At 39.0% G+C, this 27,787-nt stretch overlaps 1 protein-coding gene across 5 annotated transcripts in view; it reads right to left on the bottom strand.

The window, feature by feature from the left end:
• Window positions 1-844: 844 nt before the first annotated feature.
• Window positions 845-27,787, bottom strand: part of thrab (thyroid hormone receptor alpha b) — a 159,248-nt gene continuing 132,305 nt past the window's right edge. For all 5 annotated transcript variants that reach the window (XM_058405918.1, XM_058405919.1, XM_058405916.1 and 2 more), the window contains 6 exons: window positions 26,511-26,611; window positions 24,548-24,695; window positions 20,836-21,041; window positions 14,985-15,131; window positions 12,101-12,359; window positions 845-11,403 (listed from right to left, as the gene is read on the bottom strand). In XM_058405918.1, the coding sequence (XP_058261901.1) occupies window positions 11,153-11,403; window positions 12,101-12,359; window positions 14,985-15,131; window positions 20,836-21,041; window positions 24,548-24,695; window positions 26,511-26,611 (1,112 nt within the window). In that variant the 3' untranslated portion in view covers window positions 845-11,152. The remainder of the gene's footprint in view (window positions 11,404-12,100; window positions 12,360-14,984; window positions 15,132-20,835; window positions 21,042-24,547; window positions 24,696-26,510; window positions 26,612-27,787) is intronic.

Here is a 27,787-nt window from a genome sequence, read left to right as displayed (position 1 = left end):
TTTGAATCACTTAAAGGTGCAGTTTATAATGTTTCAAAGTGTTCTAGACTAATAGAATTTTATAGAATTATAGAATTTTTTTTTTTTTTTAAAGCTGTGCATCAAAAATATTTTCATCCTAAGGATTTGGCTAAATTTTTCATTTCAGGCTTTATTTTAAGATTTTTCTGACCCTGAAATTAGCCCCACCCCCCAAACCAGAATAGAGCTACACAACAACTTAGAGATATTTTCTTTTAAAGCAAATACACAACTTTATGGTGAAGGAGGAATGTTTGAATGTCTGCAATTCACCCCAGAGCCAGCAGAGGGCTGTAAACATTACAAACTGCTCCTTTAAATGCCGTTATAACAGCCAATCCAAACCCCAAACAAAGTCCAGCAAGCACACACACACACACACACACACAGTACGAAGGAGTAATAACAAACGAGGGAGTCCGTGATATAAATTTAGTCACATATTTATTACATAAATATATAGTAAAATAGACCAGCGACAATTACCATAAAAATATCTTCCTTTAAAATCCTGACCATAAAACAAAACAAAACAAGAAAAAACAAAATAAAGAAAAAAAAAAGAAAAAACAAAAAGAAAATAAACAAAATTGGAAAAAAAAATCACACATTGACAATTACAAACACGCTGATTGTCTGGACCTGTTAGAAACAGCCCACCACAAAAAAACCTGACATCACACCACCCACTGGACTCGTATTGGAGGGAGAGTGGGTGGGGGGCGGAGACAGGGGCGGGGAAAAGGATGCTGGTAGTGGAGGTGATGGACATCGGGAGGGAGTGGGTGGTGTGAGAGGAGATCACAGTAAATATTCGGAGGTGTTGTGTTTTTCTCTGTGTGTGTGTGTTTTACCCAGCGCTTGCCTTGCATATAGACATCCTGTGTGTTGCCTAATTACAGATCTGAAAATACTGTTACTGGACTGAGAAGCGCCCTGAAGTCTGATTGACTCGACACGTTCGGATGCTCCGGCTGGATCGCATTTCTTTCACCCGAAACCTTATTTGATGGCTGTGTCCTATTTATATTATGCGCCCTTAATCGTATCACAGTTCACTTGAGTTTGCTAGGATCGGTATCCGAAATGCTTTTTCTTATTGGAAAAATCACCTACAAGCTGACCCTGACCCTGACCCCCCCCAGCCTTGCGATAGGTCAGGACCCCTGAGTGACTGTGAAGTACAACATCTTCGTTTCCCAGCCGCCTCAGCGATCACAGTGAAACTTGGGATTGAGGAGTGAACCGAAAGAAACTAAAAATAAAAAACAGCAGAAAAGGAGAAGAAGAAATAAATCAGCAGTAGTAGAAGACTCGTATTAGTCGAAGTAGTAGTTACATGGTAGTTACAATGTGGTGTTTGTTTGTTTGTTTGTTTGTTTTGTAGTTGTTAAATGCTGGTAGGTTGGAAAATCCACATATACACTGGTTGAAAAGTGTTGGAAAGTCTACAAAGTGTTTGAAAGAAAGATGAGAACATCTGGATAAAACAGAAGGAACCAGGAAAAGAAAAAAAAACTGTAGTTTTTAACTCATAGTGTGTGTGTGTGTTTGTGTGGGTGAGCCTGGTTTTTGTGGACTATAGAGTTCATAGCTTTGCAAAATAAAAGGAAAAGTCGAACAGAATCAGGAATAACGCTGGATTGGTATTTTCCAGAACTGAGAACCGAGAAATTTTGGCTTCTGAAGGGTTTGGAATCATCGTTCCACAAACACCGTATTCCGATCTTCCGCTCGGTCAATCAGAGAAGCGCAGACGACAATCATGCATCAACCCCCCGAAGCGTGAGGAAAGAAAAGGAAGAACGACAAAGCGGGAAAAGGGGGAAATTCAGCACCCTCCGAGGCCCCGAGTTCGAACCTGAGCGAGTGCGATTGGGAAGCTTGGTTGCATAAACGTTTCGAGCTAAAGCGTTACGGGATTACTCGACACCCATTCCCTACTTTCAGCAATCCACGAAAATAATCTCTGACATAAACAAGCTCACGCGCACTTGCATTGCATCCGGGTTTGTGTACATTCCTCGCTGTCTGGGCGCGCAATAAAAATGAAGATAATTTTTTGTTTTGTTAAAAATAAATTGCATCTGGATAAATGGTGAATCTGCGGATCTAGATAAACTGGTATTTGGTCCATGAATGCTTTTGTGTTTCTATGGAAACGGTTAGCGTAACACAATCCAAGCTGAAGTGTAGTGCGAAATACTGTCACGAAATGTAGCTAGCAAGGTTCTCCTGAATTTCTGAACTTTGGTTCTCCGACTCACGTAACGACACGGACGACGTCGACACACACACACACACACACACAGAGAGAGAGTTTGTACAAAATGTATTTTCTTTCGTTAATACGAGGAAATTGGTTAGATTTTCGGACGGAGGCATCGGATAACCTTCACGATTCACGTTATTCACGTCGTCTCTCTCCTTCAGCACGTTCTCCTCATTCCTCATTCTCAGCAGCTACATTCATACTTCTATTGCAAAGCTTTGCTTTATACAGCGATCGGTGGCCTCGAGAGGGGCTGTGAGGACGCGTGAAGAGCACGACACACACACACACACACACACACACCTCAATACACTCACAGGACTGGTTAGTTTGAAAGACGGTGAATGAAGCAAAAATCTCAAGCAGGCTACAGCAGACACAGGAACACTTCTGCTCCAAAGGCATGCAGATCTACTCCTAGTTTCATTTGAATCTCATTTTTCACTCCAGGTTTTCCATTTTCTACACTCCGAGGAAAACTGGGTACTAAATTGTTTCAGCATCATTCCTAAAAGATAAGGATTAGAGATGCTCTCATCCGATCAGATACACAGGAGTGAAAAACAGAGGATATGAGAATGAAGGAATCTGATCTGAACCTGGAACAAATCGAGCCACTCCTAGAGGAATTCCAACTACACTCCTGAAAGAGTTCCTTCTACGCTCCCAATGGAATTCCACCTACAATCATGAAGGAATTTCAACTACGTTCCTCAAGGAATTTCACCTACAATCCTGAAGGAATTCCCCCATATGATGCTGAATGAATTCCACCTACACTCCTAAAGGAATTCCACCTAGGCTCCTGAAAGAATTCCAACTATGCTCCTGAAGGAATCCCACCTACATTCCAGAAAGAATTCACTCTTAAAGGAATTCCAACTACACTCCTGAAGAAATTCCACCTACAATGCTGAACAATCCCGTCTGGTTCTGAAGGAATTCTAAACGGATCCTGCAAGAAGTGCTGAATTAGAGAGGTAAAGTCAGTCATGTGATAACTACAGAACTCACACAAATCCATCCGATAAACACTGAGCTCCGCGTGACTCGTATCAGCTGTGTAGAATTTATTTTGAACAATTTAGTACCCTTTTTTTCCCCAAAGAGTGTAGAACCTTATCCATGAACAAGGAAACAGACATCACACACACACACACACACACAGCCTCAACTCCCAGAACCAAGAAATGATGTATAGATAACAAAATGGCAGTGGCTTTTATTTTCCATCCTTTATTTAAAAATGTGTTTATATCAGTTTCTGTTTATTAGATACCTGAGAGAATTCTTCAAACATTTCCAACCATGACTGAACAACTGAACATCATCCTGCTCTCCTCACACACACACACACACACTCTCATGACTGGGTGTATCATCAGTGTGTGGTCAGCGTGTTTCACACTCGGGAGTAATTCAATTATCTCCTAACAACCTTCAAATCAGACGGACGTTTAGGGTCATGTGACCAGGGTGCCGGGTTAAATATATTGCACTCGCTGATTCGGGTTGTTAAGGGATGAAGTCGCAATTATTGCGGGCAAGGGCGAAGAGTCGAGTCGAGGCATTTTTCTGACATAATTTCCGAACTTTAACACGATTCAAGAATCGGAAATCCGATTAGTTTAAAAATCCGCTTTTAACCAGGGGTCTAAGTGCAGCTGTTGAACTTGGCTGATAAAAATATTAAATATATGGGCTTATAGATTTATAGACCTTGGAGTTTTTTACAGAGTAAAAAAAAAAAACATTCTGGAATTAAAAATATATTAAAAACATAATGATAATAATAATAATAATAATAATAATAATAATAATAATAATAATAATAATAAAATATATATAAAATTATTTTAACTATTTAATGTTATGTAATAAAAAAAATTAAAATAAAATAAGTAAACATAATAATAAAATAAAATAAAAACAATTACAATATTTTTGCTTTTCTGAATGTTTGGTATTATCCGCTATTAACGGTAATTAATGCAAGGCCACGGTTTCTTCCTTTTACAAGCAAAGTTGACAGATTTCACTGTTTCTAACAGTTATTTAATGCAGACTGGATCGAGTCTCAGGAATTTTACGCGGTTAAAGCTGGAGTTAGTGTTTGTACCTTTATCTTACATCTGTATTCCAATTTCTACAGATTTATCAAACCTTTGCCTTCCCTCAGCTCAAACGTCGGGTTATATATCGGTGGCAAAAGGTGAACGTATTCCTTTAATCTCATCAGAGCGAAGTTTAGAGAATTAATCCTGCGTTTAGACGCATAACATGTTTAACACGTTGTTCCATTCTTTATAAAGAGCAGTGCAGGTTTTCTATCCAACCTTCAGAAGCGTCTTCGCTGTTTTTGGTTAGTTTTTACGTAGCAGCGAACCACCGAGCCATGAGAGCGCTGATTACACACACACACACAGACACACAGACACACACACAGCGTAAGAGGTTGTCGAATGTTAAGCTAAGCTCAGAGCTGAGACGGACAGATGGATGGATAGAAAGACGGACAGACGAGAGCGATCCCAGGCAGAAGCAGCTTGTGAGGGTTAAGCTAATCAAAGGAGCAGCCTGCAAGCGCGAGGAAAAACTCATTGCATAGACATTCTTGCTACAAAGCTTTTTTTTTCTCTATCAGGAGGAAAAAGAGAGGATTCTAACAGGACTCGAACAGAATTCTACCAAAATTCTAACAAGATTCTAACAGGATTCTAGCAGAACTCTTCCAGAATTCCAATCAAACTCTAACAGAATTCTATCAGACTACCAGAATTCTCAGAACTATACCAGCACTCTACCAGAATTCCAACCAAACTCTATCAGAACTCTAAAATAATTCTAACAGAACTCTTTCAAAATTCTATCAGAACTCTATCAGAATTCTCAAGCAATCAGAATTCCATCAGAACTCGATGAAAAACTTTACTAGAACTCGATCAGAATTCCATGAGAACTATCAGAATTCTATCAGAACTCTATCAGAATTCTACCAGAACTATCAGAATTCTATCAGAACTCTATCAGAATTCTACCAGAACTATCAGAACTACATTTGGCAAAGAAAAAGAATGCCTGTCTGAGTGCCACACCACTAAGGCTTCACTTTTCTCTCTCTCTCTCTTTTCCCTAAGAATAGAAATTATTATATCTCACTCCACTCTTTTCTATATTTCTATAAATCGATCCATTCACTCCAATACACTAGGCAGAAAGCGTCCACGGCGGCTCCGCGCGAGGGGACGAGGCACGGGGATCGGCTACAAGGGGGACACTTTTCTTTCTTTCTTTCTTTAATGATCTCAACCTCAACAGTGCATGCTAGCACACATCCTGATGTATACAGTGGTTACAGAGCTACGTGTGTGTGTGTGTGTGTATATAGATATATATATAGATATATAATCATCTTTTTAATTTTTTTTTGTACACGATGGTGGGAATCAGAATCAGTCGTCATGACCAGCGGTATTATTTGCATGATGTTCCTGGCCTCTCGAGCGTCCAGTATACGAGTGTTTTGCATATGCGTGACATCACATACTGAAATAATCTTTTCTTTTCTTTTTTTTTTCTTATTTTTTTGTATTTACATCCTTGCTTATGGTCAGAATAAAAACCTAAATTAAAAATAAAAACAAACAAACAAAAAAAAACAAGGTACAAAATAAACAAAAAGAAGAGAAAATTTGAACAATTGCACCTTGCAGGTGGTTTTTTTTATAGACAACAGAATTTCAGTTTGTTTTTGTTGTTGTTGGTTTTTTTTTTTTTTTTCCAGACAGTAAAGTCCACTCTGCTGGTGACCTGAAGTGAGGTTCTGGTTTCTCGGGCTCGCTGAGAAACCCAAGTTCTGTCAGCTACATTCAAGTCCATGACACGTTCTCCGATATCTCACACACACACACACACACACACTGAGTGCATCCTAGCTAAGCTAAAACCTCATCCTCAACATCAGCTTTCGGACCTGCGTGTTTGCATGCCTTGTTTGTGTGTGTGTGTGTGTGTGTGTGTGTGAGATAATATCTGACGATCCTGCACTTTTACCTCGTCGTACATCTCTGTACACAGACACTCCTGCTCCTGGGCAGAGTGCCTCGCCGCTCCTCTCTCTCCGGTTGCGTGAGGTATGAGAAGATTGTGTTTCAGGTTTTTTTGTTTTTTTTTTCTCCATATTTTCAGTCTCTTTTGCATTATTGATTTTTTTTTGTTTTTTTTTACGTTTCAGAGTCTTCGTTCATTAAAAAAAAAAGAAACAAAACATTAAAAAAAATAATTTTTTCCTGTTGTCATATTTTGCTGCTGCTGTAAATTCATCACCTGGACAAAAAGGACGGACATTAGGACAGAAACACGGACAGACAGAGAGACAGGTGGATTATGGGTACAACCTATTGGTGAGGTGAAAAAGGAGGTGAAGTTCATGTTGTCTTGAGGTTGTTTTCTTTTCTTTTTTTTTTCTTTTTTCTTTTTTACATACACTGCACGCATGGTCAGAAAAGTGACTACGGCTGTTTTTTGTTTTTTTTTCTTTTTCTTTCTTTCTTTCTTTCTTTCTTACATAGCAGTTAAGCACCATAAAACTGACGAACGAACGAACGAACAAAAAACATCAAGAGTAAGGGAAAAAAAAACAAACAAACAACAGAAATAGCTCCAATTTTTAAAACTTTGTTCTGGAGTCCTGAAAGTCGTTTTGTTTTCTTTTTCGTTAGAATTTCTCCATAATTTTTTGTCTCTCAAATAAAATTAAATTCGAAAGGTAGAGCAGCTTCATCACCCCCTTCCTTTGCTGTTACGCACACGAACCCGAATACGGAAACCGACGTCGCTGTTGTCGCCGTGGTAACTCCTGGACATTTGGTTTTTTCTTGCCTTTGAGGCGGATGATAGCGGGGCGGCTCGACACGAGCCTCCGTTCCGGTTTGCTCTTCACTTCACAAACGCTCTCCAGGTTGACGTTCACGTTCACTCGGCGGTGGTGAGTGGGCGTGGCCAAGGCTCGATCTGGTCACTTAAGGGTTTATCCAGTGGTGCTGGATGTGATGAGTTACACAAAGTATGAGCATTTGATTTTTTTTTTTTTTTAGTTTTTTTTAAGCAGAAACATGGTGGTGGTAGTTTTAATACTGATTCTGAGAGGAGGCGTGGCTTCAGGTAGAAGTCACCGCCCACATTTATGTGATTAAATGAAAGTATTATAGGATTTTGATTATTTCCTAAGTAGAAAATCGTTTAATGTCGATCGATTCCATGAGGAAGCATGATCACGCCCACTTTCATCACTTTCAAAATTTTTTCGAAAAGATTCCAAATTTTTTAAAACATTTTTTTAGCCAGGCTTCTGTCGGATCTTCCTTTTTTTTCTCTCGTCAAATCCCGTGTTCTCTGCTTTCTGCTTGATTTTACTTACTTTTTTTAAAGCAACAGCAAAAGCTCGCTCTTTCCTTTCTTTGTTTTTGTTTCGATTTCCCTCCCGGTGTCCATTTTGAATGGAATGGAAAATGGGGACTTCTAAACTTTCCAAATGTGGCGATTGGTCCCACTTTTTCTTTCATTTATTTAAAAAAACAAAAAACAAACTTGTCCTCTGTTGTCCTCTCAGCCTGGCTTTGAGAAAAAAAAAAGGTAATAAGCGAGGAAGAAGAGGATGAGGAATGGGGACGAGGATGAGGTCGAGGACGAGGATGAGGAATGGTCGGCCCTCCTGTCTTACAGTGGTATTCGGGACGAGAGCGAGAGCTGAGGGAGAGCGGAGTCAGTGTGTTCGTTTTTTAATATCGAGGGATTTCTTTGTGTTCCTGCCCATGAATACATCAGTGTGTTCAAGCATGTGTGTGTGTGTGTGTGTGAGAGGAGGAGGCTGTGAGGTAGCTGCTCTCTGTTCAGAGGTGAGGTAGAGCCTGTCAGCACAGAGGCAGTTGTGGAGCCACAGCCAGAGGTGTGCCCGAACTGAGGTACAAAAAAAACATCATAATTAAACAACAATACCATAAAACAGCCAGTCCATCGTGTCGCTAACCTGCCTGCTCTGTCTACACTCATCACTGTGTGTGTGTGTGGTGTGTGTGTGTGTGTGTGTGTGTGTGTGTGTGTCACACCCAGAGCGATGTCTGTGCCCAGATAAGGAGAGATGATGGAGATGGTTTTAGAGCAACAGCACTGCAGTGCATTATAGTAATGAGGCTTTACAGGTTTCTGAGGTGTGTGTGTGTGTGTGTGTGTGTGTGTGTGCTCGGTCTGGGAGGAACATAATACTATTCAGTGCTGTTGGAATCAGCCTGGTTACTGCACGAGCCTGAAATCTGAAATTATTCCCCGTTTTCTTCGTTCACGTCGGTTGCTATAGTAACAAGGCGAGCATGATGAGGTTTGGTCAGCTAGCTAGCAAGCAACGTGGATATTTTCAGCGTAGGTTGTGTTATGGTTAATATATATTTTCAATGCAAGATCTATTGGTTTTTCGATTCGATGGCACATAACTATAAAAAATGAAATTTTCCTCTTAAACGATTTTCACAGATGTTTCCAGAACGTCTGGCGGACGACCGGAGCAACACTTGACTCTGTGGTTGAAATTTTCACCATATAACTCATACAGAACGCCCTCGACACATCAGTGCCATGTTCATGTACGTCTGAACCTAGCCTATCTTCTCTTCGCACAGAGATCATGGTGAGGAACCAGTTTAACTAAAACACGCTGCTGTTTTCTCATACACACAATCTGACATGTTCCTCACAGGCTAATCAGGGAGAGCTAATGAAACAGACACATGACTAATTAGTTTAGTTCGCGATCGATTCAAATGTCCTTTCACTCGGAATCAAATCGACCTTGTTTTTGCAAAAACGGAAATCACTGGATTGCAAAAAAAAAAAAATCCAATTATATAGTAAAAATATCTTATGTACAGTTATATGTACCATATTATTATTATTATTATTATTATTATTATTATTATTATTTATTAAACCTGTTTCTAGACATTCTTTATTCATTTCAAGCTTGAATTTTTACTTTTTTCTTTGCTTTATTTTTAAACGAATTTCTGAAGCAAAATAATCTGCCAACAGAATAGAAATATTTAAACTTTGAGTAGAAATGAGTAGAAATGTCTAGAAACAGATTTCTTAATTTTAAATTTGGTGTATGGTAATCATAAAGTCCAGATATTAAAAAAAAAATTATGTTATATTGAATTTCATTTTTTCTACATCATCTTTATTTTATTGTGTCCAGATTCCTCCAGAAATTTAATTTATCTACTTAATTTAAATGTTGAGGTTTTCACGTGACTTACTCACGCAATGCCGCTGTATCTGTATCGGCTTAGTGCCCCGTAGACAAGAAAATTGGGCGTGGCCTGAACAAGATTATATACATTTTTTTTATTTATTTATTTATTTATTTATTTATTTATTTATTTATTTATTTATTTATTTATTTATTTATTTGTTGCTTTTATTTATTCATTTAGTTTTTATTTGTTTATTTATTTATTGATTTTAAATAATTTATTTATTTTTTAAATAAGATCCCTACCACTACACCACCGGAAACACTGGGAAAACCCTGAGAGGTAGAACCGTCAGCAGCATCAGTAGGAAGCGTGAAGTGTGGCTCTCACGGTTCCTCAACATCACTTTACTTCCTATTTAATCTCAACCACAACAACATGTGAAATGCAAGCTGCTCACACGCATGCGGTTTTCATTTCATTACTAGAACAAATTTACTTGGTTCTTTTATTTCCCAAAATATCAACTAACTGTAACCACTGCAGGCCTGACCAGGTCTGTGCAGTCTTTTATGGGTTTTATTCCCTTAAGCATCATATCAGATCATTTGCTCGTGACTCGTGACAAAAAAAAGGCAAAAAATAACGTCTCTAATTTCTCTAACATGAGACACCCAGAACTATGGAACTATCTCGTTAGCCAAAAAAATCGAAATCGTCAACGCTGAACACGACTCTGAGGCTCTGAGTCTGCGTTTATTCTCTGAAGCTGGTTTTAAAACGTCCCAAAATTCATTCAAATCTAGCACCTGATCTCGCTCTGGAATTTTCCTCCCATCCTGCACACGGCTCACTACGGTCAGTGAAATGAGGTCTGTTCGAGTCGCGCTACAACACTACTACTACTACTACAACTGCTGCTACTACGATGACGACTATGACGCCGCCGATCTGCACGTTTGTGTGTGTGAAAGAAAAAGAGTGGTGGTCACTGGTGGTCATCACTAGTGGTTACCAGGATGATTTTAGACGACTGAAATGGCCTGACCACTGGCTAACACGAACCTAGCGCTGGATAAGCGCTTTGTTTCTGTACACACCCTGTGCAACAGAGCTGCTCTGAGTAGCTGGTGTGAGAGTAGTGCGTGTGTGTGTGTGTGTGTTGAAGTGTTCTGACTGGAGGTTAGATCAGTATGTATGTGTGTGTTGAAGTGTTCTGACTTGAGGTTAGACGTGTGTGTGTGTATGTAGGTGTGTATTTGTGTCCATAGCTGCTAAAGGTTCAGTTTCAGGTAGATCAGTCTAAGACGTAGCGCAGAGACAGAAGGGCCACCTGTAAATCGGCTGGCGGAGAAAAATTTAAAGTGGGAGGGGTTTCAACACTCCGTAAAAAGCAAACGTCGAATAAATAGCCTTTTTCTGCATCGAAGGAGAACATGAGCCCCGGAGAAGGTCCTGCCTCTGCCATCATGCTGCTGGTGCGTTTGACGCGTGGGAAGGCGGATGAACCGGGGACCGGGACGTGTGTCGAGGTGTCGTAAAAGGACGGAGATGGTCGGGTGTGTACATAAAAGAGAAAAAAAAAAAGACAATTGCCGTTCCTTTCTAGAGCTCAGACTTCCTGGTCCTCGAAGACCTCGAGGAAGAGAGGAGGGAACAGCTCGGTGGGACACTCCACCTTCATGTGCAGGAAGCGGCTGGCGTGGCACGCCCCGATCATACGCAGGTCCGTCACCTTCATCAGCAGCTTGGGCCAGAAGTGGGGGATGTTGTGCTTGCGATAGTTGATGTAGTGCTCGAACGCCAGCAGGTACGTCTCCTGGCACTTCTCGATCTTCTCCACACACGTCAAACCTGAGCGGTCTGGGAAAAGGGGGCATGAGGGGAGTTAGTGAGTAGTACGTTTCCACTTCTGCCAAGAGACTGAGACTGTGTACTGGTAGATTTAATCCTAATTGTTGCTGCTGCTGTAATCATGAACACTCTGAAGCTCAGACTTTAACACACAAGAGCTTTTTTACTCTGCCCTCAAAAATTGGTCAGAAGGTAAAAAACGTGTGTGTTTTTTTTGTTTGTTTTTTTAAGATAAAGGTCTGGAAGATCTGCATGATTGACACTTTTTTTTTTATGCAAGCTAAAATAAATCGCAAACCCGCAACATTCTATCTAGACAAATAATTCTGTATGAAACAAATCAGAACTATAATATCATCCACATCACTTATAATTCCATACAATTCAACCTTCTTACAAATATTAAGTAAAATAATAAATGAAATAAATAAAATAAAACATTTTATATTTTATTTCAAATAAATAATACATTTTCAAACATTTGGAATATAAGAAAGTTCTGCGTGTTTCAGTATAAAACCTATGACAGTGTTTCAGTGCCAAAAATAAAAATAATAAAATATAGAGATTTTTTGTTTTTGGAGAATTAAATTGTATCAGATACTATAAGGAAAAAATAATAAAAATGATTCATGAAACAATAAAAAATGATTCATGAATCAAATAAAAATGATTCATGAATTGATTTTCAGACTCGGTGCCGTACCTGAGCTCATGAGCAGCACGGCCTGCAGCAGCGCCACCTCCGTGTCGTCTAGGTTGAACTGCGCCAGGCACTTGCCCAGGTCGAAGATGGCGTCAGAGACCACGCCCAGGCCGCCGTTCTTCAGCTGCTCTCTCTTCACGGCCATCTCTCCGTTTAGCGTCAGAGTCTCGCTCTCGGGGTCGTACCTCACCGCCGCCCGCAGAGACATGATCTCCATACAGCAGCCCTTCAGCAGGATGATCTGATCCTCACAAGGCAGCTACACACACAAGTACAGTACAGGTTTATCATATCTTCTCAGATCTGACATAAAATAAAATTTGAGTTCTTATTAAGGCAGAATTTACTAAACGCTAAAAATAAACAACCAGAAGTCATTTTCTTCAGTTAAATTGGATTATTGTGATTACAGCTAGAAATATTCATACAGCAGCATGCTAATCTCTGATCATAAATTTCAATGGCTGAGATCTAGATCTAAATCGCTCAAGTCTAAATTTTTTAAAGTATTTAAATATGTTGTATATCATCAGTCCATAGCTTTTATCCAGTTCAGTCCAGATTGTCTCAATTTTTCTGGTTCTTTTTGCTTATAGTCGCTATTCAGAACCCGATTCAGAACCCGATTCAGACACTGGGTAAAGATTTGATTCCGTCTGAACGGGACGCTCGGAAGAGCCAGGAGGAACACTGTCTTACGAGGAAAATCCATCTTTCTGGAACCTCTGTAAGAACTCTGCTCGGTTTTCCCTTACACAAACACTTTTTACACACAGCTAGTGAAAGACTGATAAATGAGGCCTGATATTTCTGCTCCATCCAGCACCATGGCTATTTTTGTCTTTGACTTATGACTTAGTGAGTCAATATCTGCTGCTACTCTCTGGACCTGGCCCGATTCACCCTCGTGCCCTGATTCTGCTTGGGGTTTTCATCACTTGGCTCCACGTGAACAGCATGAATACATGTATGATTGAGATAATCAGTGTTGAGATAAAAGACCAATAGGGAACAGCAGAGTTGTGCAAAGGTGTAAAATGCAAATGGGTCTTTAGGTGTGAATGTCTCCTGACAAAATCTTTGAGTGGATTACTTGCCATGGCAACAAATGGCTGTACCATGGTAGAATACCTCAGCAAGATACATCCGAATTGGTATCATTCTGGAAGTATCCTAGCTTGGTGGAATTTGATGTATACAGTCAGTGGTACTTGTAGATATGTCCGAAAATCAGTGGTGTATACAGGAGTTTCCTGGTACAGATACACCTCTTTTCATGCAGTGATTGCTGTGGATGGTACAGACGTATGACAGAAACCATGGACTGTGATTGATGCGATCGGTTTCATGCTCAAGTCTCCAGAAGGGAGGGGGTCTTCATAATTTTAAGACAGACTTCAAGTTCAAACTTGAATGAATTCAGAAATTACACTGATGCTCATATTTAGACTAATAAGTTGTTCTAAAGATCCTTCTGACCATTTAGTACACAGTTATAAAAGGGAAACGATTAAAAATCCCACATTTTCCTGTAAAGATGCTTGGCAATAAGGTCTGTTATTAAAAGCACTACACAAATAAAAGTGAATAAAATTATATTTAAATTTCTGAATTTCTCACACAGATTCATCTCAGTTTTAAGCCTTTCTGTGGCGTTTGGTCGAATCGACTGGCTTTATATTTGTATTAATTTAATGAAATAATTCAATAAAATATTTAGCAGTACAAGAAATCTTTTTTCTTAGCTTCTGATCAAGCTACATCTTTTATAACTTACAACAAAATTTTATTTTTTATATTATTTTATTTTATTTTTAAATATCATGAGTAGTTTTATTTTCAAGCAATATTTTATTGGCAATTATATTTTATTTAATTATTATTATTATTATTATTATTATTATTATTATTATTATTCATTTTAAAATATTTTTCAAAAAAAAAATTAATTTTCACTACTACTTGTATTACTTTTATTATTTGTTTTACTTATTTAAAAATATTGATTTTTACTATTATTAAATATATTTTTGAATTATTATTTTCACAAATTAGTGCATATTTAATTATCTATTGCCTCATTTGCAAAATAAATGTATTTTATATATTTTATTTAGAATTTAAACAAAAAAAGAGCTGATTAAAGTGTGGCATTACATTATCTGCTGTTAATTAGTTTTTAAATCATTTTTTAAATGTTCACTACATGTTATGACATGTTTATTACATGTTTATGCCAATTTCACTTAGTTTTAATTTAGGGCACAGAGCAGCATAACACACACACACACACACACACACACACACGCACGCACACACACACACACACATGCACACATCTACCTTCTTCTGCATACATGAAATCCCAGAGGAACACAATTGGCTAGTTTTGCTGTGATTGACAGGGGAGAGACATTAAGCCCCACCCACTCAGAGAATATTAACTAATGTATTAACTAACTAGTCAGATTTATAATATTATTTTAGCTAGGTTTGAGCTAGTACTGCAGATATTTGTCAGTGATTTATTATTATTATTTATTTATTTCTATTCACCAAAAGAGAGAGAAACATCCCACTCTCCTGCTCTCCAAAACGATCTGCAGTCCTTCATCCTCATCAGGAGTGTGTGTGTGTGTGTGTTGGTTGATTATCTTGTGTAACGCGTAGCGCAGTAAAACCACAGACAGCAGGAGTTTCTCGGCTAATGATGTAAATACACACACGGCTGCTTTAAACGTCTCCGAATGAAGACGAGAGATTCACCGCATTCAGCTACAAACATCAGAGTCGGCAGCTGTGCAGAATGGCATCATTATCATAATCATACAGACGGCTAATTTAGTCATGTAGTGCTTACACACACACACACACACACACACACCTCTGAAAACATGGGCAGTTTTTTGGCAAAGTCGACGACGCGGGTGATGGCTGGCGTGATGATCTTGGTAAACTCGCTGAAGGCTTCCAGGTCGACTTTATCCCCGTCTGATGTGGGGGCTACAGGCGACTGGCCAATGTCTTCAGGCTGGAAACACACACACACACACACACACACACACACACATTAGAGATCACTTCATTTGGGCACGTTAGCTCCTGTTCTCCCTTACAGTACAGCTAGAAAGAAAGAAAGAAAGAAAGAAAGAAAGAAAGAAAGAAAGAAAGAAAGAAAGAAAGAAAGAAAGAAAGAAAGAAAGAAAGAAAGAAAGAAAGAAAGAAAGAAAGAAAGAAAGAAAGAAAGAAATGTAATTGTTGGCATATTTTGGTATAAGAGGAAGAAACCCAACTCCCAGTTTCCCATAACTGCACACCTCCAGGGTTTCAACCACCCTTTACCTCATCCTCATGAGCAGCCTCATGTCCTGCTCTTCCTCATGCAGTATAACTCTGTGTTCTTGTTCAATGCACTGAGAACTCAGGCCTCTACAGCAGGGGATTGTGGGATTGTTCGGCTCTTCTCTTCAGGGATCAGTTAGAGGGGATTGATGAGGGTTTATACTCTAACACCAGCCGCTGTGTTCAGATTCAGGAAGGACGAGAAGTACCGGGAATATCGGGAATCACCGCCTCGGAGCCATACACACGTATTTCAGCCATATGGACAGAGCGAAAGAGACGGTGGTGAGGTGGAGGGGGAGGAGGAGGAGTAGGAGGAAGAGGAGGAGAAGGAGGAGGAGGACGAAGAGGAGGAGGAGGAAGAGGAGGAGGAAGAGGAGGAGGAGGAGGAGGTGGAGGAAGAGGAGGAGGAGGAGGAGGAGGAGGAGAAGCAGGACAGACGAGGCTTTAATCAGCCTCAGGATCTGCAATGGGAAGAGAGCCAGCACTGCAGTGACTGCTCCCATATCCCACAATCCTCTGCAGCTGCTCAGGGCTGAGTACTGAGTGTGTGCTATCTGGCACACTCATACACACTTACACACACATACACACGCCCACACACTCTGACACACGCCCACACATTCTTACACACTCTTACACACACTTACACACTATTACACACACTTACACACTTACACACACACACGCTTACACACGCTTACACACTCTTACACACACACACACTTACACACTCTTACACACTCTTACACACACACACGCTTACACACTCTTACACACTCTTACACACACTTACACATACTTACAAACACACGCTTACACACTCCTACACACACTTACACACAAGTACACACATGTTCACACACCCTTACACACACTCATGGTCATGCATGCTTACACACACTTTCATACACTTACACACCCTTACACATGCTTACACACTCTTACACACACTTACACACACTTACAAACACACGCTTACACACTCCTACACACACTTACACACTATTACACACACTTACACACTCTTACACACACACACACGCTTACACACTCTTACACACTATTACACACGCTTACACACTCTTACAATCTTTTACACACTCTTACACACACACACACTTACAAACACACGCTTACACACTCCTACACACACTTACACACAAGTACACACATGTTCACACACCCTTACACACACTCATGCTCATGCATGCTTACACACACTTTCATACACTTACACACCCTTACACATGCTTACACACTCTTACACACACTTACACACACTTACAAACACACGCTTACACACTCCTACACACACTTACACACAAGTACACACATGTTCACACACCCTTACACACACTCATGCTCATGCATGCTTACACACACTTTCATACACTTACACACCCTTACACATGCTTACACACTCTTACACACTCTGTAAAATAATTCAGGTGTTCAGTTTGGAATAAAAATCTTCCAAATAAAACATTCCTGAATTTAGAAATAAAACACTTTGGCACTTGGGAATTTTTGTTACCTTCATAAGTTGGATTATTTTCCTGTAACAGCACAATTTATTTCCTCTTATACACAGTAATTTACAGACACTAAGAATCGTACTGTGTGTATTTCAGGCAGATGGGAACTATATCTGTTCACTACCCTCTTCATTTTTTTTTAATTTTACATATTTTCCCCTTTTCTACTGTTTCTACTTATTGTAATTCTATTCCTCAGAATATTCTATTTATTCTATCTATTTTTATTCATGTTATATTATGTGACCAAAAAATATATATTTATTAGTATTTAATTATTTGTATTATTTATTTATTTATTTATTTTTACAATCAGAACCGAGTACACCCTATGAGTGAATGAATACAAAAGGCACACATTTAGAGCATCATCAGTGCAGTGGGCGTTTACAGTAGAGTCTCTCTCTCTCTCTCTCTCTCTCTCTCTCTCTCTCTCTCTATCAGTCTCTAAGGCAGAAATTCAGAGCAGGATCAGTGCAGTGGGCATTTACAGTACAGCTGAGGCCACTTGGAGTGGAAGTGCTGTGTTTACAGCTTTCATTAAAGTGAGAAAGTGTGTGTGTGTGTGTGTGTGTGTGAGAGAGAGAGAGAGAGAGAGAGAGAGAGAAAGAGAGAGAGACAGAGGAAGAGAGAAACAGAGAGAGAAAGAGAGAGAGAGAAAGAGAGAGAGACAGAGAGAGAGAGACAGAGAGAGAAAGAAAGAGAGAGAGAGAGAGAGAGAGAGAGAGAGAGAGAGAGAGAGACTATTCCACTATTTCAGGAGTTAAGATGGTGGAAATAAAGAAGCGGTTGTCTTTACGACTCTGTAATGTCACTGGTGTGATATGAATGAAAGATGAATGAAAGTTTACAGCATGTTTAACAGCTGCTCTTAAACTCACTCAGTGCTCCTGTGTGTTCTGATTGAAAAAGAAAAAAAAAGAAAAAATATGTGAATATGGCCGATGTGAAGGCGCTCGCCACCGAGTGTGTGCTTCTGAGGAACTTTTACTGCCTGTTTCCTTAATCCAAGCTGGATTAGTGTTTGGATTGGCTGCAGTGTGAGTGTGTGTGTGTGTGTGTGTGTCTGTGTGTGTGTGTCCTAAGAGTGAGTTGGGTAAGCTTTTATGTGTGTGTGTGTGTGTGTGTGTATGTGTGGGCGTGTGTATGTGTGTAGAGGGGTGTTCCCCAATTAGGCACACTTTTGAGGTTTGTCTTTCCACTCTTTCACTACTGAGCTATTCTTTTATTCTGTCCTCTCTCTCTCTCTCTCTCTCTCTCACTTCTCTCTCAGAGAAGACAGTGAGACAGAAAGGCAGAAATAAAGAAAGACGTTCAGTAAGAGTGATGTGTTGTATCTGAGTGACGAGAGAGACAGACAGATAGACAGATGGACAGACAGACAGATAGACAGGCAATGTAAATGTAGTATATGAGAGAGAGGGAGAGAGAGAGAGAGAAAGCAGAGAAAGCACATGTTCAGTAAGAGTAATGTGAGCACTCTGCTAGTGTATCTGAGGGATAAAAGTGTATTAAAGGGATGGACAGGCAGACAGACAGACAGACAGACAGACAGACGGAAATACAGGCAAGACAGACAGAAAGGAAAGCAGACAGACAGACAGACAGGCAGAAATGAAGGCAGACAGACAGCCAGACAGAAAGGAAGGCAGGCAGACAGGCAAACAGACAAGCAGGCAGGCAGACAGATAGAGAGACAGACATGCAGGCAGACAGACAGGCAGATATACAGATAGAGTGAAGTGAGTAGTCAGTTGTTTTATTGCTTATGTAAATGAGTACAATAAATGATGTATATAAAAGAGGGGGGTGCAGAGGGAGAGAGAGAGGATGGATGGATGGATGGATCAGTCAGTCAGAGTGATGAGGAGGAGTACTCGGCTGTGTTATGGCTGATGTATGTGCTCTGAACATGTTCTATATGAAAGCTGAGGTACTTTATGGGCTGTTTAATAGGATTTCTCAACTGGAAAGATAAAAATGGCTTCCTTTTACCCTCACCTTTTCTCTCGTTTTCACAACAGCACTGGGATATCGTGTGGAAAGCCTCAGGAGGTGTGTGTGTGTGTGTGAGAGAGAGAGAGAGAGAGACAGAGACAGAGAGACAGTGAGAGAGAGAGAGAGAGAGCACAGCAGGGTGACACCATCTGAAAATTTAACATTCTAGACTCCATCACTTCTTTCTTTTCTTCCCTACACAACACTCCTCCTTTCTCTCATCCACAGATGAAGCCTTTCCAGTTTCCTCTCAGAGAATCTGTCGTTCACGCGGCCTCTCCTGACTCTTTTTCCCTCAGAGACTCAGAGCGAGGCACGCAATGTTAGACCTCACTCACAGTGTCAGAGCAAGTCAAGCAAAAGTGGAGCAGAGTGGCATAATGAGCAACACACACACACAATCACACACACACACACACACAATCACACACACACACACACACACAAAATTAAAAATAATCTATTTGTACAAATATCATGATTTGACACTGACTGGCTAAGCTTTTTATTGATAAAAAAAATGCATTCATGTTAAAATGCATTAGGATGATTAAAATAATAAAAATATAATATAAAAATATAATAAAAAACAGATTTTTAATTATAATTGTTTTTTTAAAAAAAAATAATTTTCAGTTTCTTTCTTTTTAATTTTTTTCCTCATTTATTTATTTATATGTATATTTATTTAATTTTACTTTCAGCACAGTTTTATCCAGTCTGAAATTTACAATTTATTCTTTAATATACTCTTTTTTTAATTAATTAATTAATTAATTAATTTAATTACTTTTTTAAAATAATCCCAGTCCTAGGATTTAATACAGCTTGCTTGATTTCTTTTTTATTTCATTTTGTGCATTCTGTGCAGGTAAACCTCACTCCCTTGATCTCAAGAGGCACATTAGCGACTAACGCTAGTGGCTGCAGTCTTTAGCCTCCTTGTTAGTGTGCCCGCCTCCCATGCCAGAGAGCCGCTTAGAGAGGGTGTAAGTAGGACCCAGGGGGGGTTACACTTGTGCCTAACAATATCTGTCCATCTGTAGAACAATGTACGAGGAGAGATAATAAAAATCTGAGAGAACACAGAGCAGAAAATAAAAACACATACGTCTAAAGCAAACAGGTGGAAAAGTTTATTTCCTTTTGGCAGATTGCTGACATTTTTTGGTTCGTGAGATATTTTAATACATTTGGCCTATTTTGTAACATGTATAAAGATCCTCACATATAAATGTTGTCGTTCTTTTACTGCTCCCTGTTCGGAGTAGCTACAGTGGATTATCTGGTCTGCAGATTTTGATTTAGCACAGGTTTAATGCCGGATTCCCTTCCTGATGCAACCCTAACAATTTATCCAGGCTTGGGACTGGCGCTGAGAGTTAACTCCTCAGTGGCTGGGTTTGCTCCCTGCCTTAGAATCGAACTCGAGCTGCAGCCACAAGAGGAGGCCCATCCCACATACAAAATATTTTTTGAAATTCTCAAACCAGCCCATCTGAGACCAACAACCATGGCAGGGTTAAAGCCACAGAGGTCAACTTCCTGTGAGGAGCCTTGACATGGAAAGCTTGGCTTGGGTCAGATCTTTGTAAGCAGCCATACAGTTTAAATACGCGTCATATTGGGAATATTGGTCATATTTTTGGGAGCTGGAACGGATTATGTGCATTTACATTATTTCTAATGGAAAAATTTGTTTTGCAAAACAAATTTTCACCTTAAGAACTCGCCTTAAATTCGTATGCCGAGGTTTCACTGTATCTGCATGACTGTACACGCTGTCCTGCAAGCTACGTGATTGGACTGAAGTACATAAATGTGCAAGTGTTCCTAATAAGGTGACCAGGAACTTACCAGGAACTTGCGTTTCTGTTTCCAGTGTGAGCCCTGGGCGTTAGTGTGGCGGTGAGCCTCGGTCACGATGCGGATCAGCTCCCATTCGGTACCCGTGGGCTCGGGCCGGTTCTGCAGCGTCTTCACCATCTCCTCCTTCTTCCTCTTCTCCCGGTTCTCCTCAATGAGACGTCGCTTGGCCACTCGCTTCGCCTCGTCCAAAACCACTGCAGAGAGAGACAGAGAGAGAACGAGAGAGAGAGTGAGAGAGAGAGAGAGAGAGAGAGAGAGAGAGAATATAATTAAATATAGTGTGTATTTGCCAAGTTATTAGATGTTGTTACTGAAAAGCATTTGTTTTTATTTTTTGTTCATTTCTATATATTCACAGCAGGAGCTTGAACTGTCGAAAAGATTTTCTCCTGTGAAAGCAGCCTGAGTGAAAAAAGCTAAATATACCTCTTTTAATGACTAATTAGTGTGAGCTACTGCTTATGTATTTCATTTATTCAGTTAAGTCAAGGCACTAAAGCTAGAACAGAGCGCACAATGAAGCTCTAGCAGGTGATTTTTACCTCTTATGTTTCCTTTTTTGTGGATTTATATCTGTTTATACAAACAGAGCTCAGTCTGAATCTAATAATAATAATAATAATAATAATAATAATAATAATAATAATAAACATAATAAACATAAATAAAAATAATATAATATACAAATATAAAATTAATAGAATAATAAAGAATAGAAATACAAATCTAATAATTAATAATATATCCATATCAAATATGATATACGAATATAATAAATTATAATAAATAAAATTTATATATATTTAATAATGTTTAATAAGAATATTTAAGAATATATAAATATATATTTTTAATATATAAAATATAATAACATTTAGTGGAAACAAAATACATAAAATACAGAGAGACAGTCTATTGTACAAACTACTACTATAATAATATAATAATAATAATAATAATAATAATAATAATAATAATATTTTATACATCAAATTCTACCTTTTTTTAAATCACTGTGATTTCATGTGACTATGGCAGCTCTCTACCTATATCCATTAATCCTGAATGTTTGCATTACATTACAAGCAAATTGTGAGTTTCCTTATTAACCATTCCCTTCTTTTGTGCATTGTGTTTATATATATATATATATCTTGTATATGGTGAATTCTATCTGTGACAAATGAATTTACTTAAAGATCCCTTTTTTTTAGCTGCATTTATCTGCACCCCACATATTAGGTTTTTCCAGAAGTGTTAAATATCACACAAGGTGAAAAAAAGAGGTCAGAAATCGCTAGCAAGCTTAATTGAGCTGGAAAAAAATCTGGTTCCAATAATATCCACACAGCATTTTATACATTCAGGAGGGAGAAGAAGAAAAAATAACACATAATATGACTATTATGACTAGAAACGTAAGGACAGAAAGTGGGTGAAAGATGAGATGTAGACTTCAGTGAACAAACCCAGCTGTGGACTTTCGATTTAAAAGCCGAGACGCTGGCAGACCGACAGAGAGCCGGCTCGAATCTGGATCCTGCTCCTGATCCAGAACAGTTTAGTTATAGAAGCAGGCTGGAGATCCCCACAGATCCCACTCTGCGGTTTCTTTAAGAGAGGAAAGAGTCCCGGGAAAGGAACGACTTCCTTCATAAATCTTCAGGACAAATCGTCCAATTCCCTCAGCTGCCTCGGGATGAAAAGTTACTAATTCTCTTCGGAGGGAAGAAACACAGCAGCTGGAGATGGATGTAAAATATGTTACAGTGTGTAAAATAGCCTGAGGATCAGAGACAGAACTTCCAAGATCTGGAGGCTGTAAGGATTTAGAGGTGAAAATTGAGGAATTGTGGATGGATGATAATGAAATTCAGGCACTATTAGATTAAAATAAGGATATCTTTCATCAGATAGAAACTGAGGGAACATTAAATAAGGGTGGTAGTAGCTCAAGCAGTTAAGGCTCTGGGTTGTTGGTCGGGGTTCAAGCACCAGCACTGGGCCCTTGCTGCCAGTGTTGGGCCCTTGAGCAAGGCCCTTAACCTCCCCTTGTCCAGGGGCGCTGCATTATGAACCTGCGCTCTGAACCTGCGCTCTGACCCCAATCCTCCAAGGAGGAAGGGAAGGAAGGACCAAATTATGATGGCTAGACCACTGGATCAGAGCATCTCCAAAACTGCAGCTCTTGTGGGGTGTTCCCGGCCTGCAGTGGTCAGTATCTATCAAAAATGGTCCAAGGAAGGAACAGTGGTGAACCGGCGACTGGGTCATGGACAGCCAAGACTCACTGATGGACGTGGGGAGAGAAGGCTGGCCCGTGTGATCCGATTCAACAGACAAGCTACTGTTGCTCAGATTGCTGAAGAAGTTAAGTGCAGGACGGGTCAGGGCTGTTTTGACAGCAAAAGGGGGACCAACACAATATTAGGCAGGTGGTCATAATGTTATGCCTGGTCAGTGTATATGTGTGTAGTGACTTTTACCTGAAGCCTCCTCACAAAACTCTCAGTATCAGTAATAAAACCACCATCACCATGTTTCTGTAACTCATCACCCCGGCATCCACACCAGTGGATAAGCCCCGCCCTTAAATGCCAAGCATCAAGTGGGAAAGACTAGCATGTGACTGGTTTGTTTCCTGACCGGTTGATTCACCAGTTCTGCGTGTCAGTGTTCTTTCAGTCTGCCTTTCTTTCATTAAGCCTCGAGTTCTGGTTCCTCGTTTCACATTTTCCCGATTCAGACCCTTGCTTGTTTTCCTGCTTTCTGACTTGTGTCCTGCTTCTCTCCACATGTGGCAGCGTAATCCACCACATCTGGTTTTTAGGTCTGACATTATCCCAGCTGAATTCAACCTCAGTGTCTGACTCCTGTATCGACCTCCAGAGCTTCACGTCACTATTATTTTATTTATTGATAGATTTATCTTTTTTGCTTAAAATGATCTATTTTAGATTAACGTACATTACTTTATATACATATTACTTTAATCCTATATTACATAATAGAGCACACTTCGGTCTAAATGAATGAATAAATAAATAATTAATTAAATAAAGAATCAAACAATTAATCCATTAATGCAATAAATAATAAAGTTGATTATGCTTTCCACCAGCACAAGCTCTAATACTATTATTTATGTATTCATTCATTTATTTATTCATGTATTTATTTATTTTTTGGCTGCAACATGCTGTGTTGCACATATATAACCTTATGTGGGTATATATATATATATGAAAAAGTAACGTTCAGAAATCTTAATCAAATAATATTGCAGGTATCATAGATGACCTAAAAATAAATAAACAATTTAATGTTTAAAAATGTATTTATTTATTTATTTATTTACTTTTATTTATTTATTTATTTACTTACTTACTTACTTACTTACTTACTACAACATGCTGTGTTATATTTTTCATTAACATTAAATTTATTTATTTATTTTTTGAAAAGTAACGTTCAGAAATCTTAATCAAATAATATTGCAGGGATCATAGATGACTTAAAAATATATAAATGACTTAATATTTTTAACTTTTTATTTATTTATTAATTTATTACATTTTCTGAGCAACATATTTGCTTAACAGGTTTCCACTGGTTCCTGACTAGTTGCCCATGCTGTACAGTAGGAGTGAGTGTGTGTGTGTGTGTGTGTGTGTGTGTGTGCGTGTGTGTAGTGACTCACAGTCCATGGCCATGCCCACTGCGATGCATTTCTTGAAGCGGCACAGCTGGCACTGGTTGCGTGTGATCTTGTCGATGATGCAGCAGCCATCGTACTTGCAGGAATACGACGGGTGCAGGTTCTTCTGGATGGTGCGCCGGAAGAAACCCTGAGCGAGAGAGAGAGAGAGAGAGAGAGAGTCTTTCAGAAACTTTGACAATTGCTCATTTCTAAAACCGTGCTGTCATGACGACGGCATTCATCCTGAGACACCGCTGCTGTGACTTACACGTGCAACACGTGGAGATCAAAATAAGAGAACGAGAAAATCAAGACATGTCACAGTCCATCAGATGACTGCACGGTGACAGTGTGTGTGTGTGTGTGACAGTGTGTGTGTGTGTGTGTATGTGTGAGACAGTCTGGTGTTAAATATAGGACAGATATCAGACAGCAGACAGAGCAGGTATGTCTGAAAAAATGTCAGGGTGTCTACAGGAAGCAACAACAAGCTGCACTGAAAAGTTCAATCAGATTTTAAAACCAAAGATACCAAAGATGATAAAATCAGGACAAATATTAAACAGAAGGTTATGTGAATGGAAGGAAGGAAGGAAGGGAGGGAGGGAGGGAGGGAGGGAGGGAGGAAGGAAGAGAAGAGAAGAGAAGAGAAGAGAAGAGAAGAGAAGAGAAGAGAAGAGAAGATAGATAGATAGATAGATAGATAGATAGATAGATAGATAGATAGATAGATAGATAGATAGATAGATAGATAGATAGATAGAAAGCCAGGTGAGTTCCTGGACATTTGGGAACAGGAGCTTGTGGAGATTTATGGAGGTCTGGTTCAGCAGAGCTGTATAGAAATGGAAAGAAAGGATGCATTTTCTCGTCCACTCAGGATCACTGCGGTCTCACGTGAGTCACTTAACCTTGCAGCTAAAGACGAGGAGAGAAACTCATCCTTCTGTGTGTTGGGGTTTTTGTGCTCTATTCTCTTCTTGTATTTTAGTGAACAGATTCTGAGCCAGTGACCTTGGGCCAAATACAGAGCTGTAAAATAGATCAGTCAACAGATTTCTCTTTCTCTGACAACTGCAACGCTGGCTGTTTCACCAGGAACCTCTCCCATCAAATCAATACACATGCACTGACGCCTGGGGAAAATAAAATAAAATAAGATAACGTAAAATAAAATAAATAATAAAAAAATAAAAATAAAATAAAATAAACAGGCAAATAAATAGATATAAAATATAGACAACTGACAAGGCTGGCTGTTTTACCAGGAACCTCTCCCATCAAATAAATACACATTCACTGACACCTGGGGAAAATAAAATAAAATAAAATAAAATAAAATAAAATAAAATAAAATAAAATAAAATAAAATAAAATAAAATAAAATAAAATAAAATGAACAAGCAAATAAATAGATATAAAATATAGACAACTGATAAGGCTAGCTGTTTTTCCATAAACCTCTCTCATCAAATCAATACACATTCACTGACACCTGGGGAAAATAAAATAAAATAAAATAAAATAAAATAAAATAAAATAAAATAAATAACAGATAGATAGATAGATAGATAGATAGATAGATAGATAGATAGATAGATAGATAGATAGATAGATAGATAGATTATTAATTACAAATAAATAAATTAATTAATTAATTAATTAAAAGTGATGTTTAAAGTCTACAAAAAATATAACTTGTACCTTAAAAAAGGTTCTCTATTTATTATTGCAGCACAATATATAATATTTACCCCAAAACCATTTTGAAGTTATTATAATAAATATATAAAATATATATAAAAATGTAATTTTTAATAAAGATATCATCGCATCCATGATATCTCAGAAAAGTGACATAAAATTGTGAAATAATTCATAATTATTTCCTAATATGAGCCAGCCATAATACAGTATGTATACGTGTATAGGTGTGTGTGTGTGTGTGTGTGTGTTTACACACCTTGCAGCCCTCGCAGGTTATACAGCGGTAGTGATAGCCAGTGGCTTTGTCTCCACACACCACACACGGCTCATCCTTCTCTAGATAACTTGGGATGTACCCTAAAAAAAAAAAAAAACAGAAAATGGGGCGGAGTTAAAACACACATATACACACACACACACACACACACACGCGTACCACTGCAAACTAGTCAGATTTAATTTGAACAAACATCTGAACCACTTCCAACAGCTGGACACGAAGCCCTGAAGCTGGCCGCAGCCGGTGGTGAAGCCTAAACACTAGGAAATGTTCCAAGTGTCAAAGTCAAACAATGACATCACAAGCCTGGAGTATCGGTTTACGACAACACACAGAGCACGATGTTTCCATAAAAATGAACGAAGAGAGACGTCCAAGAAAAATATTTCTCTTCTTATTTCCTTAGAAACAGCACAAAATAAGCACAGAACAAACAACATACTTTTTATCCATTTCTAGTTACACGTGTCCCATTTCTTCACCAAGGTGTCTGTTCCCTTTTCTTTAAAATAGACTCGCTCATATTCCTGAGAAACCCCACAGATTCCTTTACCCTTGACACTGGAGACTCCTTCTGTTAACTGTTTGTTTAGCGTTTAAGTCTATGGTAAGGAGTCTCCAGTGTCGAGGTGAAGCTGTAATATTGACATTTTCAATGTCTTCAAGGCAAGACAGAAGACTATGTGGTTTCTTGGTACACAGTCGTTTATAACAGAACTGTTTCTGGCAGGAAATAACTTTATTTCACAGGTGCATAAACATACAATATAACCAGAAATGGATATAAAAAATACAATGTGGTCTGAAAATAAATAAACATTTTGTAATGGTCCAGGAATAAAACACGGTGGGACCTCGGCATACAGATGCCCTCTCTTGTGATTTTTCCCCTTAACAAATTTGCATATAAGGCATTAAAGGCTTACAAACGGACCGAACGGAACGCTGGCTAAGTCACGCGTACGTCCAGGAGACATTCAAATCTTGTTAGTGTCAGTGGAAAGCCAAGCAAAGCCAAACGAAGTTAGTTTACGAATTTTTTTTTCAGTCAGTGAAAGCTGTTTGGAAAGATTCAACCCACGATACCAGCGTTGCCTTCAGCATGCGTTCAAAAGCTAGGTGATTTTTCAGGCGTTTTTTTGTGGACAGATCAGTGGTGTGGGTGCTCTGTTCTATTTTTAGCCCAAGCTTGGTGGCACGACTTCCTGTGAGGAGCCTTGACTTGGAATGCTTGGCTTGGGTCAGTTCTTTGT

This window comes from Hemibagrus wyckioides, linkage group LG13, assembly GCF_019097595.1.
Source record: "Hemibagrus wyckioides isolate EC202008001 linkage group LG13, SWU_Hwy_1.0, whole genome shotgun sequence".
Lineage (NCBI taxonomy): Eukaryota > Metazoa > Chordata > Actinopteri > Siluriformes > Bagridae > Hemibagrus > Hemibagrus wyckioides.
Note: the sequence above shows the minus strand (reverse complement) of the source record. Positions and strands in the feature narration are given on the sequence as shown.